At 42.4% G+C, this 13,864-nt stretch overlaps 1 protein-coding gene across 7 annotated transcripts in view; it reads right to left on the minus strand.

The window, feature by feature from the left end:
- EVL (Enah/Vasp-like) overlaps positions 1-13,864 on the minus strand; it is a 155,626-nt gene that overhangs the window by 127,554 nt on the left and 14,208 nt on the right. The window contains exon 1 of one of the 7 annotated variants that reach the window (XM_061376437.1): positions 3,914-4,179. The exons of 1 other annotated variant lie outside the window; for it this stretch is intronic. Coding sequence is in view for 5 of the 6 variants with exons in the window: in XM_061376432.1 (XP_061232416.1) it covers positions 3,446-3,468 (23 nt within the window). In the remaining variant the exon portion in view is untranslated. Of the gene's footprint in view, positions 1-3,445; positions 3,663-3,913; positions 4,180-13,864 lie in introns of those variants that run through there. 5 more of the 7 variants (XM_061376432.1, XM_061376436.1, XM_061376429.1 and 2 more) reach the window with 5 other exon arrangements.

The following is a 13,864-nucleotide window of genomic DNA, read 5'->3' on the forward strand; positions in this document are numbered from 1 at the left end:
CCAGGAGGCACTGCTTGACTGCTGCTTTGGGTACCAGCAGATGAGAGGTGCCACATGTGCCACTGTTCATTTTGAACTTTGCTTTCTATTCATCAGCAGGTTCCTTTTCCGCTGCTCATAGCCAGCTTACTTTCAGAGACTCATTTTCCTTCCTGTAGCATTCTCAGTTTTGCTCAGTGGACGGGGGAATAGAAGATGCAGTTAAAAATACTGCAATGCTATGGTGGGCGGTATAGCAGAAATAGACAAGACACTAGCTCACTGCGAAGAATATCAAGTAATATCCCAGAAAGATAAAGGCATAGCAACAAAAGAAAATGCATTTGTGTTCTGCTGCTAGAGAGCTAAATCTGAAGATACCAAAAGAGGGGTACTGCTTGTGGCCAACTGTACAACCCTCCTGTTTTGCTTCGTGTGCAAAGTCATCTGACAGCAGAGTGGTCAGCAGGGGCTCATGAAAGTGTGGCTGATGAGCAATCTTACCTCCAATTATAAACAAAATGTACGTGAGCTTTGGGGCTTTATGAAGATGGAGCAGGAAATCAGTAAGAAAATGGACCCAACTGGTATCACATAGAAACCAGGAGCCTATATAAACTCTGAAGAGGCTTAACTCCTTTAACCCTCACTTTAAAAGCAATTGAAGTTTCTTTCAGGGGATATTAGGTTCTTCTCAAGAGGAAGATAAACCAAGCTTGGCCGATACAAGGAAGTATGCGATTATTTGATGGATTTATCCACTGTTTTTTCTGAGGGTTAAGTCTCCGTTCATCCAGCCAGTAACTGCAGGACTAGTATTTCATCCGAAAGGGCTTTACAACTCAGTGTTCCACAAACAGCACACCAGGGTCACTTATAGCCCTTAAGTGAGACACTTCTGCAGGGAGATCCAGCAACTGCTTAAAACTTCACAAAAATACCCCAGCACTGTTTCACCGGGGAAGTGAAGAAAGACATATCAAACTGAAACCAATGGGGAACTCGGGCAGCCAGGCTGTGGTGACACCTCCTAGCACTGGGCTGGGCCGCCACGTTCCCCACCATCCATACAGGGGGTCCTGCGGGTCTTTAAGGCCCAGTGTGAAGGCAGAAAGGAAAATGTAGGATAGCACATACCAAAATGACATGCAGGGGTTTCCATGCGCAGGCACCAGTGGGATCACTGCTTCCCGAGATACTTGGCTACTCAAGCCCTGTAGCTGCACTGGAAGATGGAAACAGCCATGCTTCTGCAGCATGCACATGAGCACCAGCTTCACATCAAAGTCAAAATGAGAGGGAAGTGCAAGCTTAAGTTTTATGCACATGGAAAATGGCACCTGTAAAGAGCATGGGGCCACTAAGCGCATGAGGCCAGTAATCCAGAGAAGAGTGCCATCTACTGCTCCATCAACTCTGATTCCAGGAGTTCGTGGGACTGAGACTTACACCCCACTGCTCTAATAGACCCTTTTTTTCCTTCATCTTGCAAGCTATGTTTTGATCCCATCAAAATGTAATATAGCCACAGGCATGAGAATAATCATACCATAAAAGAACCATCAATATGCAGATACAACCTTAACAAAACACCATAGAAATGCCTAATAAAATAAATGCCATTTAAACACTGCTATACAGAAGCCGCAGCCCTACCAGTTAAGATTTAAAAGAAAATGTCTAGCAGTCTGCACATGAAATGTTAATACTATTTTCAAATCAAGTCTAAGAGAGGAGGTCAAGTAATTTAATAAGCCTAATGGGTGTGTAATCAGCATTTGACCATTCTTGCCATAAAAGTAGGTGTCTTCCTGCCCCAAGACGCCTAGGAAAGCCACTGAAAGATAGCCAAGGTTTTTAAAACAAAATTTTTACAATACCTATTTTCTTCTTTGTAGATTTATTGAGAGTTTCACTCTATTAAGAACAAGACCCAACCAACTGGGTGAAATACAAATAGCTCTGTGGGCCTAGTAAATGGCACAGCTGAGTTTGGGGCCCATTTGCAGCTTAATTTACTGCCAACAATCAGCTACGTCAAGATTTCAAGCATCTCCTGACAGCCCTATGACAACAGCAGTTACACAGCATTATCTGGTCTTCCAGTAAAATCTTTTCCCTCAGACAGCATCATACTGCATTTCACAACAACAGTAGACATGATCAGCCTCTATCTCCCCAGCCCTTAAGGCTAGAATCAGGACATTTGGGCAGGTGGGGGATGCCTTGTACCTGCTTTTACTGCTTTTGACACCACTTAATTCCACATAGAGCCAATTACCAAATCACAAGTAAGGGAAATTGCCAATGCATTAAATGCTTTAACAAAAGGTAGAAATAATGTTAATATTTAATCTGAAGTTAGAACGTTTCATCTGAAAATATTTGCTAGAGAATGCTCATTGTATATACACTGTATATACAGAGAGGATACATCCTCTTCTCTAGTTACACACTCGCTCAAATAATCTCTGTTTCTGAATCAAAAAGGGTATTTTTAAGGTACATTATAATAATGATATATAGACAAACATATCATGAGGTGATCACTAACGCTGTTACAACCTTGTCACCATTTTACCTGGACAATTTTATAACATGAGTTACAAGAACTGAACATACTAAACAAAATAAATAAAAAAAAAGAAGTGAAACCCACCCCCCCATAACTACTGACCAGAATTTTTTCAAGTCCAGTAATGTTTTATTGCAGATAAAATAATCACCTCTCATAGTGAGGGCAGAAATTTGGTTTCATGTCTTAAAAAAATCTGTTATGGTTTTAAGAGACCTCAATACTTGCATAAGGATGGAGTTATAGTGGGGGTGGGACTGAATGAGGAGAGGGGGCAGAGGCAATACTGAGCAGAACCAATATCAAATAAAAGGTGCTAATTTTATATCCTAACAATCGCAGTTGCTCAAATGTTTGCAAACAACAAACCAACCCCAACAAACTTAACCATACTGTTATTTTAAATGTAACTCATACAGAATTCTGCGGCTACAAGATTATGAAAAAGAGACGTATACTCTGCAGCAGCATAAAAGATAATCCTATATACAATCCCAACATCAAATTTCTCTTCTCAATCACAATCAGTATTCTATCTCAAATGAGCATCTGCCAGATTCTCCAGACCCAAAAATAGCAAAGACCCCTTTTAAACAGAACAGTTTCTGGTTTATATTTATAACTAGGCTGTACTCGCTGCTTCTGGCTGCACAGCGATGAAATCTGTGCAAGATATAATCAATTACCCAGCTTTGCACTTCATCATGCGGTTAGCTACCGTTACCTGCATCCTGCCCCTCAAGCACTTCTCCCCATGCAGAGGGTAGAGATTTTAAAACATGAGAAATATTTGCACATGAAGAACTAACTGAAGAGCTGACTGACATTACACAGCAAAACCCTTGTGAGAACAAAAACCAAGCACACTGATGTATAAAACAGAGAGCCTACCTGAATTCTTCAAATGCATACATGGCCTAGTAACTACACAAATGCTCTGAAATTTAAAATAATCTTCTTAACGTGCAGGAGGACCATTTAGTTTGTCAAGCTGCAGCAAAATGCATAATGACGAGACAGTATATTTGAAATATTCTGAAGAGAAAGGGTATGCAGATACTGGCCTGCAGCCTACAGCTCAGCCAGCTGCTGACAAGCAGCAGCTAACAGGAAAAGGCGATAGAGTACCATGTGATCATTCCTGCAAGTCTGATTAATGCAGTATACTCCAAGAATACAGGCTGATATCTTTATTATTCAAGCCAAATAAGTCAAATACTGCTCATGACAGGCCCCACGGCTAAATTACCATTCACATGCTAAATTAAAATCAGTAAATGCAAGCAGAGGATGCTAAAAACCTAAGTATATATCTTAACCAAAGAGATTAATTAGGCCCATTCAAGCTAGTTTTCTTACCTTGCAGTGATATTTTAGTCTGTGTTTTTATTCATATGAACCATCAGTGATGGAACAAAAGACTGCAGCCACAAACCTCCCCTTCCATGAATGCCAGAACATTTTAAGTAGTTTATCTGCTAGAAATCATTTCCTCTGTAGTCTATACCCAACCGCTTTAACTCCTTCAGCCCTGAATTCGTTGCCATAAATCCCATTTGCAGTGCCATGCAGGCTTTTTAGGGTTTACAGGGTTAACACCACAAAATCACAGCGGTGCAACTGAATGAAGTGGGATAAGAGCCAAAGGAGTCATAGCTGCGAAATCAAAGAAGGGAGACAGCGATGAGGAAAGTTGAGAATTTCGTGGCATTGCAGTGTGCAAGTGAAGATGCTTCAGCTGCCTAGCAACAGCACACGCAATCTCCATGGCAACAGCACAGTGAGCGCTGGGGTCAGAGCATCACTGCTGCACACACACCCAGGGGTGATAAACCAGAGCCAATCTCCCCCAGGCCAGGCACACCATCCCTGTGCCATGCACCCTGGACCAGCAGGACCAGCCTCAGCAACAGCAGGGAGAACTCGAAGCAACAAGGTACCCTGGACTCAAGGGTGAAGTTTGCACCTACTCTATGTAGGGCAGGCCCACTGAAGTGGAGTGTGGGAGCAGATGGGCATGTTCCTGGAATAGCTCAGCAATGGACAATGCATCTGCTCCTCTGAAATAATGTGGTATGTTGCACACCCTGGTTGAATAAACACAGCTCATAGTGCAGGGGAGCAGACCCCAAAACTCCAGGAGCCCAAGCTCACCATCCCCACAGCAAGACCCTTGGAAATTTTGGATGTAAAAGACTCACAGGCTGGACGAATGCCACTACCCATTTGTTTAGGGATTGCATGGGTCTTATTCATGGGAGAGACTGGGAAGACTTTGCCAAGGCTGCCAAGAGCCACAGCTGAACTCTGCAATGGTGCTCAGGAGGGACGGAAGGAGGTTTTACCATGTGCACCCACTAGCTTAGCCTCAGCATCTTTGCCACAACAGCGTCTAGCCACCTAAGGATGCCAGCATAGTGCAGGTAGAAAGGGAACAGGTTCTGCCACTTGGCTGCTGGGTAGAGAGCAGATTAAGGGACAGGATTGCTGGAAATGACAGAGATTCAAATCCTGGGAAATCAACCCCTCACCTGGGTAGGAGAGAGAATGGGGCAGTGGGAGAACACAAATCCTCTAGGTCTGCTCCCAACCTTGACTTGCCTCTTTTACTACTAGGGCTGATTTCCAGTATAAGGAAATATGGATGATTTTGGCTGGAGTCTGAAATATCCTGACCCAACTACAGCACCTGAGGTTCACCCTGCTTTAGGGCAGTGGCTGCCCCACTGAGCTACAGGATTCAGAGACTGGAAAAGCATCTGAAGTAACGCCAGCCACATCTCCTGGACACAGTGATCCGTGAAAGGCAGAAAGGGCTGAAGTAAAAGGGAAAGGCTTTCATGGCAAAAGAAACCACCAGCACTGGAAACAAAGAAAATCCGCATTTATGTGGGACATGATGGTTTTAATGTAGAAGTGACCTTGGGTTTTGTTTTATTTCCTTTTAAACAAATGTGATAGTGTTAAGTGACAATAAAGGCACGCTGCAGGAGCACCAAAACACATGCAGTCACACCATCTGACAGAAATTAATTATTCCATAAGCATCCAGGAAAAGGACTGTGAGGTAGGTGCTTCTGGCTACAGGCTAATGAAAGATTACAGCTAGTGGAGAGGAGAAAAATACAACTGGCAAGAAAAGTCATCTTCCATGTTAGGCTGAATTTCACCAGAAGTATGCTTACTGTATACAGTACTCAAGCAGCTGGACATGGGTGAAGTGGCCCCTGTCAAGCAAGTGTTCTGCTACTGACTTTGTAAGAAACAGGGTTTTACCTTCAAAGACAGAGCTAGCCAAGATTCCTCAAGGGTGAACGAGGGAAGTCTGATCTGTTTTCCTGTTCACCCCAATCTTCCTCTAACTTGAATTCAAGTGGAGGAGGGCTGTTTTTTACTTGAAATGTGTTTATTTTTCATGCTAGCTAAAATAAAAAGCCATATACAGAATTAACAGCAAATGTACTGTTTCCCCTAAGCATTCATTCTTCTTGAAACACAGTTGACAGTCTGGTCTTCCAATTTCTGCAATTTCTTAAGAGCCACTATGCAAATAAATAGTCAACTGTTCAAGTCAAGGCTTCCATCATCAATGAGTTCACTGTGAAGGACCTGGAAGGCAAACATCCTCCAGAAAGCTTTTCTATTCAGCAGAGGTCAGCTGCCGAAAGTTTTCAGTACGATAACTTTAACTTAATTTTTTTAGCCAGCATTTTCAAAATGCCCCATAGCACTACAGACAGCAAGAGCAGGGCTCCCGTCCTGTGAGATAACCGGTAGTGTCACTTCTGGTTAATTAATTACTAGGATTCCCATATTAGATGGTAAGATGTGACACCATCACGTCATATTCTTGACACGAATAAGGCTCAGCATGCAATTAGCTAACAGAACCTCCAGAGGCTTCAGAAAGTCACATGAATGCATGCAGTGGCAAAACACATAAATAAATACAGGATTATAATACCTCCTTATGACTTCTTAGCAAAGATGACTATCTTCTCATGCCCTGGGCCAGACTGAAGGTCTCCAGAAGCAGATAGAAACCACAACCAGCAACGAAATTTCTTACAAGGAGTTGTTTATTCCCTGCCTGGCTGTATAATCAGCCCAGACCTCTGATGAAAAGTGTCCCACACTTTGCCATAAAACCAAATCATGTCAAGGAAAATTAAAATGACACTAAAGATTGGGTGGGACTGTTAATGTAACAGGAACTGTAGGACCCAGATCTCACCTTCTGATTCCAGGCCGGATAGATGTGACAGTGAGGGCTTCCCTACCACTGAGGATGATCAGTGACTTTGAAAAGCTTATTGCAGATGTAATTCCAGGCTCTAACAAACAAGTGTGACTGTGACAGAAGTTGTCAAACTTAATGAAAGCGTGACAAGGAAGCAAAGGATATAAAGAAAGCCCGGAAATAGACAAACCAGAACAAGGAAGAGGATAATGATGAAAATTCTGGCTTTAGCTAGTATTTAAGTGGCCCTTGTATGCTACATAAATACTACAGGGTATTATGATACTAATACAGGCTATCAACACATCAACAGGTATGTGCTAATACCATGCATAAGAACCTAGTTTCTGCAAGAATCACATCTTGCATTATTGGTATGCAGCGTATCAGTGTATTTGAGCTGAGATTCTACCAAAGCCTCAGTCAAGTCCTAGATGACATTATCAGATTACAAGCAGACTGAGGTATTTTAATGAGTTAATTATCTATTCCCTTGCTGAAGTAAGGAAAAAGCTGGTAGAACAGTGGACTTATGTCTTAAGCCTGTATTATCACTATACTGAAGTGATATCTAGACCATTCTAAAAAAAAAACAAAACAAAAACCACAAGTGCACTGGAAAAGCCAGCATTTACTTCCATTCCTGAGGAAAACAGAAAGAAGGGAAATGAGCCAACAAGAGCATATATAATAGGTATACATCCACCACAGCTTGAACATTTCTGCCTAGTGGAAGATAGGGTGATCACAGGCAGCATCTAAGAATATGCTGAAAAATCTCCTTTCAATAGGATTGTCTCTGAGTTCAGAAGTCTTTCTTGGGCTTAAGAAAATAAGATTTAAAAGGATTACTGAAATAGAAGAAGGAATAGCTACCTTAGTTTGTGGAAAGTTGTAGAAATAATTACAGTGCCCTAAGGTTTACAGAGCAATGCTATATTCAATATTGGAGTATTAACACAAACCTTCAGCTGTTAAAGGAAAGGGTGGATGTGGCAGAAATTAACATTATTATTCCTCTTTTCATCAATGTGATTTCTGTTATATGTTGCCTTAAAATGCTACGTTAATTTTGGTCCACAAGAATAGTCTAATCCACATTCAGACAGCTCCTTTAACACTCTGATCTCCAGTTTGACCACTAAAGTTTGATTTTGTGATGTTAAACCTTCACCAAAACAAAATCCTGCCTGTGTTCCATCCCCATTTATGTAGCTTGAAAGTACCACAGAACATACATATTTGCCCAGCAAAAATCGTATTTGTCCCAAATATGACCTATGTCTTGCAACTCTCGAGGCTTGGCCTGACCTCAGGACAGCTGACGCGAGGTCTTCCCCATGTTTTCCTCCCACAGCTTTACTCTTATCATACTGGGAGTAGCACATACCACTTTCATTAACAGATACTCTGTACCAGGTGCAGATGAGCATAGAGCATCTCAAAGGGCTGAAATGGGATGTTTTTCCAAACACAGCCCCATCTGCCTTATTCTAGTGCTTAAGGGAAGATGCACTGAAGTGAACTAGAGAGAATGGGATTCTTACTGATTTTCTAATTAGCGTTTGGGGACAGCACCAAGTCACAACTTGCAGTCCAGCAGAACTGAGCCAGTCGGGATGAAAACTGAAAGCTCTATACGGATTGCTAACATACTGATCACTGCAATGGTGCCTGAAATATTCAGGCAACTTCATCACTGCATGGTGCTGATTGCCATATAAAGCTGAAAATGAAAAAGGTCCTTAGCACTTTACGCAGACAAGACGTAACAGCCAGCAACCGACAAGGATATTTGAGATAAACATCAAATCAGTAAAAGAAGGAATATGGGCAAAGCACCAAACATCCAAAAACTAAGATTCAGCCTGTACAGCTTGCAAATGTTGGTTGATATGACCAAGACCCGGGTATTCCTGCCTGCTTATGAAAAATTATTTCAAAGCATACAAAATCCCTTACAAGGTAAGATACAGGGCTAGATGAGTATGAAGTGCAAGGCAGTAATGTATTATTTATTCCAATTATCAACCACAGCCTTTTCAATACAGCACAGATTAATTTGAATCATACTGCACAGGGAAGTCCCCTTAGTAATTATGAATTATGCTGCCTCAATATTCACCTGACAACTACACCATATACCTTCCATATCTTTGCTGAATAGCATCTTATTTTTTACAAGCACAAAGCAGCAGACATAGAGGACTCTTTCCAAGAACATAAAAGGAACTGTGGGCTTCCATTTGGAAACTTCCTTCAAGGTAGTTGTAATCAGTCAATCTGATTTTTTCCAAGTTGTTGAGGGATTAAGTGCAAAAAAAGAGAAGTGGGAGGCTGAAACTAGACTTGCATTATCACCACTGTCAAATGAAATGTCAACAGATATGAAAGCAGTACCTGAATAAACCACAGTCATCCACTGAAGCACACCTGGGACATTTGTTTTGCCTTGTATACATCATGTATCAACAAACACAAACCTGTGTACTTTAGACATGAATACAAATAAAGGTATTCACATACTACCATAAACACCGTAACTTCTAGCCATTTCCCAGGAAGCCAATGGCCCAGATCTTATAAGGATTTAAATTATACAGTAGCATGTTTGTAGTGAAAAGCAGCAGCCAACATGAAGCAAGCAACTTCCCACACACAGACAAGCACATTAGTGCCTACTGAACTGGGGACTCATTATCACGTATACTGGCAGGCCAGAACGTATTCTGCATGGAAAATATCTCATCTACTTGACCTCTTCTCTGGTAAACATTAGAAGAGTACTCCTAGTAACAACTGAGTCTTCTTATGCCTCTCTACTTCCCAGTTAAATAGAGACAGGAGAGAAATCAAGGCCAAGTTTATACTTCTGCTTCTGTCTGCCAAAAGTAACCTCACACCAGAGTCGATAACACTCCATGGTTACCACGCATCTGTTGAGCAAGCTCCCCATAGCATAAAAGCATAGCATCAAAGCCTTATATGCTCTTAGCTTACAGGGATTTTACATGGACATAATGTCAAACTTCAGATCAGACCATGACCCAGAATTTCACCTGCGACATACAAGGCTGGAAGACACTGATGGTGAAGAATTTGCCAAAACTTAGCTGCAGTGCTGTCACATGAAGATGTACACTGCCCCTGCCTCCAGCAGCAACAAAAAAGAATAAATTTTTCTTTCCCTTGCAACGGATGCAAAAGATGCTAGAATAAATGTGTAAAGTGATTATTCATTATATACTGTGGATTTCTTTGTTCGGAAACAGCTTCCAACAGCAGCACTGGACATAAGCCATGGCAGTTTCAGAACATAATTTGCTCACCCCCATAAGAACATACAAAAGTTTTGATTCCTCAAGGCCCATCAGCAGTTTTATACCCTAACCCACTGCTGGCAGGAGGGCGATGCTAGTGGTGTTGATGCTAGCGGAGCTATGCTTCTATACAGAGAAAACTGACACCATACCTGACACAGGTCAGGTTCTGGCCTACTCTGCACCAAGTCTTGACTCCAGTAAGGCTTTTGATGGTGTCTCCCATCACTTCCTTATAGACACATTCATCACTATGAATGTAAAAATACATGACAGGGGAGTAAAGAAGATGGTCAGACTCTCCTCAGAGGTGACAGGAAAAGAGACTGAGGGCACAGATTTTGAAATATAGGAAATCCAATTCAAACACAGGAAGAAACTTTTCTACCATGAGGGTGGTCAACACTGGCACAGGTTGCCAAGAGAGGCTGTGGCATCGCCCTCTTGGGATACATTCAAAACTCAACCAGACAAGGTCCTGAGCAGGGCTTGGATTAGATCGTTTCCAGATGTCCCTGCTGTGTGACCAGGACCTTTGCATCCCTTGGGCATAGCACAGCTTGCTCCCAAAGTGGGCCTGACTGCTACAGCAGCTGCTGCATGAAAAGTATCAGGTAATTCCCACAACCTTTTCCTTTTATGATATCTCTCATGGAATTTACTTATTGACAAGGCATGCTCCCTAGGCAAAGAACACATAGTGGAAAAAGATTATACACAATCTGTAACAAGAACCACCAGTGCTTTCAGACTATAACTCTGGGACTTCATGCTGCCTTCTTCCTATAAGGCTGGAGGAAAGTTAGGGGTGGCCATGAGTATATTCTACAACACAGGAGACAGCTCAGGGATGCTCTTCTCTGAATTGCACATGGGTTGGCCAAACTGCACTCAGCAAAGGGTCAGTGCAGCCAAGGTGTAGGTTTCTGCCAGCTTTACCAACTTATTTGCAAAGCACCAGGAAGACCCAATGTTTTTGAGCCAGGTACAGCAAGGAGATATGTTTTATGACATTCCATGGCAAAACAAAATAGCAGGCAGTTTAAGTTGCAAAGTATTGTTTTGAATACTATGTTTGTATTCTTTATTCTTCAGATAAAATGAAGATTGAAAAACTGATTTTTTTATTATTATTTTTTAAGAACCTGAGAAATATCACAACTCTTGCTCTTTGCTGCTCCTGCAGGACTCTTGGAGAGGGTTTTCTTAGTGAAACAGCATTAGGTCTGACCCTTTCATTAGAGAAAGTGTCAAAATGAATACAAAAGTATCTTTTTTACATAGGTCGCATGCTACACTTTAGAGTCAAATGCATCTAAATTACAAAACCAGCAAAAGCCATTACACAATCCATGAAACCAGGCAGCTTTCAGGACCCCGTATCATCTGAACATCATCAGTTCTCTAGTTTCCAATAGTAGCGGAGATGAGATTCAGCTTCCTAACAAAATGATAAACGCTAACATTCACAATGAAGCAAACATAGGTTTGAGGCACCTTGTTTTGCTTTCTATGCCCAGATTTTTCCATACCTCTCCTAATTTTCTTATGACTTATCTAATAAGGCCCAGATTTCTGAGGTGGGGAATGGAAGAGTGAGGGAAGTCACACTGCTTGCTTCAGGACTGCGTAGTAAAGTTACTGATGAAACCTGAACTCTCATTTTGGCTCTGACAGACCTCTGCCCACAGCACTAGCGGTAGCTTCAAGACATCAAACCAGTACTGCAACCTGTCCAAGTGGCCCCCATGTCCTGGCCATCCGCCTCTACTGTTCAAGACCCAGCAATGTTTCTTGTAGCCAAAAGAAAGTAGGAGAGCTCAGGAGCAAGAGCAAAGTAGGAGGTCACATGTACATACAACTTGGCCAGCAATAATTGCACAGCTTGTCATTTGTCAACTGAATGATCTCATTTTCTCTCATTAAAAAACCACCTACTTCGGCTATACAACTGTAATTAACTACCTACGGTAGAGCTAGCAGCATTTTTACAGCCACGTAAGGAGCAGCAGTACAAACTGCCTTACACTACAATGAATCAAGCTTAGTACAACACCTATTGCCTCCCTATCTGTGCTGAGTCAGTCCTTTTCATCCCCCAGGCTGGAACACCAGGCATCCCATGCAGAATACATCCAGTCTGTCTCACAACTGGGTTGCAACCTTGGGAAAAGCAATGGGATACACTTTCGTCCACCTCAAAACTGCACAAAGGCAGAGTACAGGACCAGGAAATGACAGAAGGGGAAATCAGGAGTGTATTTTGCAATCAGAGTGGTCTTGGCTTTAGATCCACTGACTCATATTTGTACATCAAACCCCAGAGCAACCTGCAGCAAACAAAAGCTTCTTCCTCCAAACTGCATTCCTGCTGTAACATTGCAGTCTCACTGCCATCCTGCCTAGCACTGCTTGGGGTTCAAACCAGTTGCCTAAACCCGGGTGTCCAAGCACATATACAGTGTCTGGTATTAAGCTGGGCTCTGGTGTCCCACAGGTCATGACCATCCGCCACCCATCCATCATTTGAGTATTTCGGATCATCTGCAATGGAACTAGGCATCAATTCAGTTTAGACTACGGACTCGTATATTTGCATGTTAAATATTTACTCATGAGCCAAATCCTACTTTGGAGGCAAAGAGAGGTGAGCATGACCTGTCCTCTAACATGAGATACATTTGTCTTTCCGAGTATGAATGACTTCCTGAAGGAAATGGACAGATCATCGTAGATAAACATCCCAGTTGAATCCTGACTTAGATAATTTCTAATAAGTGAACCTACAGAGCAGTCAGTGCATCCCAGTGACCCTGGAATGGAAGACAGAAACAGCAAGGCTCTGAATATGAATGCCCAAGACGCACAATATGAGAGATAATCACAAAACCTCAAATACTATCCAAAACTTATTCCCATTGCTCACAAAATTCCTACTAAGTTTCCAGCCACAGAGAGGCATTCTTCCACATTTTGAACTCACATTACTATCTCAGAGCACTGCAGATCAGCCTGTCCCTGAAGCCTGCTCCTTCCAGCTTCACATTCCTAATTGCATTCCCCATATAGTCTGCAAATAGCTCCAGCTCTCTTAAGTTACAAGTATCCTGCTTTCCCATCTGCTGCCATGGGTGCTACCACTCTTTGCTACCTCAGACTGCTATTAGATGAGCATAATATTAAGTGATATTAGGATTATTAGATAGTGTTGGTGCCTGGGAAGTACAAGTAGTGCTAGACCCTTGGGCTGTCTCTGCTCCAGGCTCACCACCTCCTCCACCTGCCCTTTCTCCAAATATGTACCAGCACTAGCCCAATACTATCCTGGACACTCCAGTGGCAGGGCAGTACAACAACAGATCAAAGCAAACCTAGTGAGGATAGTGAAGGAGAGGATCTGATATCCTGGGGAGATGTGTACCCTTCATGGGATGTAAAATCTGATGAGTAAGTACTAGTCCTACAGCTAGACTATGTTGCCTCACCCTCTGTCCCTTGACTTCTCAACGCCTCCAAAAACTAGTATTATTTAACAGTACCATTGATGCTTGAGGGTGTCCTTTCTGGTATCAGTCTCATGACCAGATCTATGTGATGCTGCTCACCATTGTGCCTCAGGTCTCCAATGTCAGTGTGGCCTGGAGGTCCTCTTCCCTCAGGACTTCACTAAACTGCAGCTTAACTCTGCAATATTGTTATATGCCACTGGTTCATCATACGGACACGGGATTCAGCAATGGCCACAGCGAT

This window comes from Neopsephotus bourkii, unplaced genomic scaffold (assembly GCF_033783945.1).
Source record: "Neopsephotus bourkii isolate Nb327-2 ecotype Australia unplaced genomic scaffold, CSIRO-AGI_Nbou_v1 NB_1707, whole genome shotgun sequence".
Lineage (NCBI taxonomy): Eukaryota > Metazoa > Chordata > Aves > Psittaciformes > Psittacidae > Neopsephotus > Neopsephotus bourkii.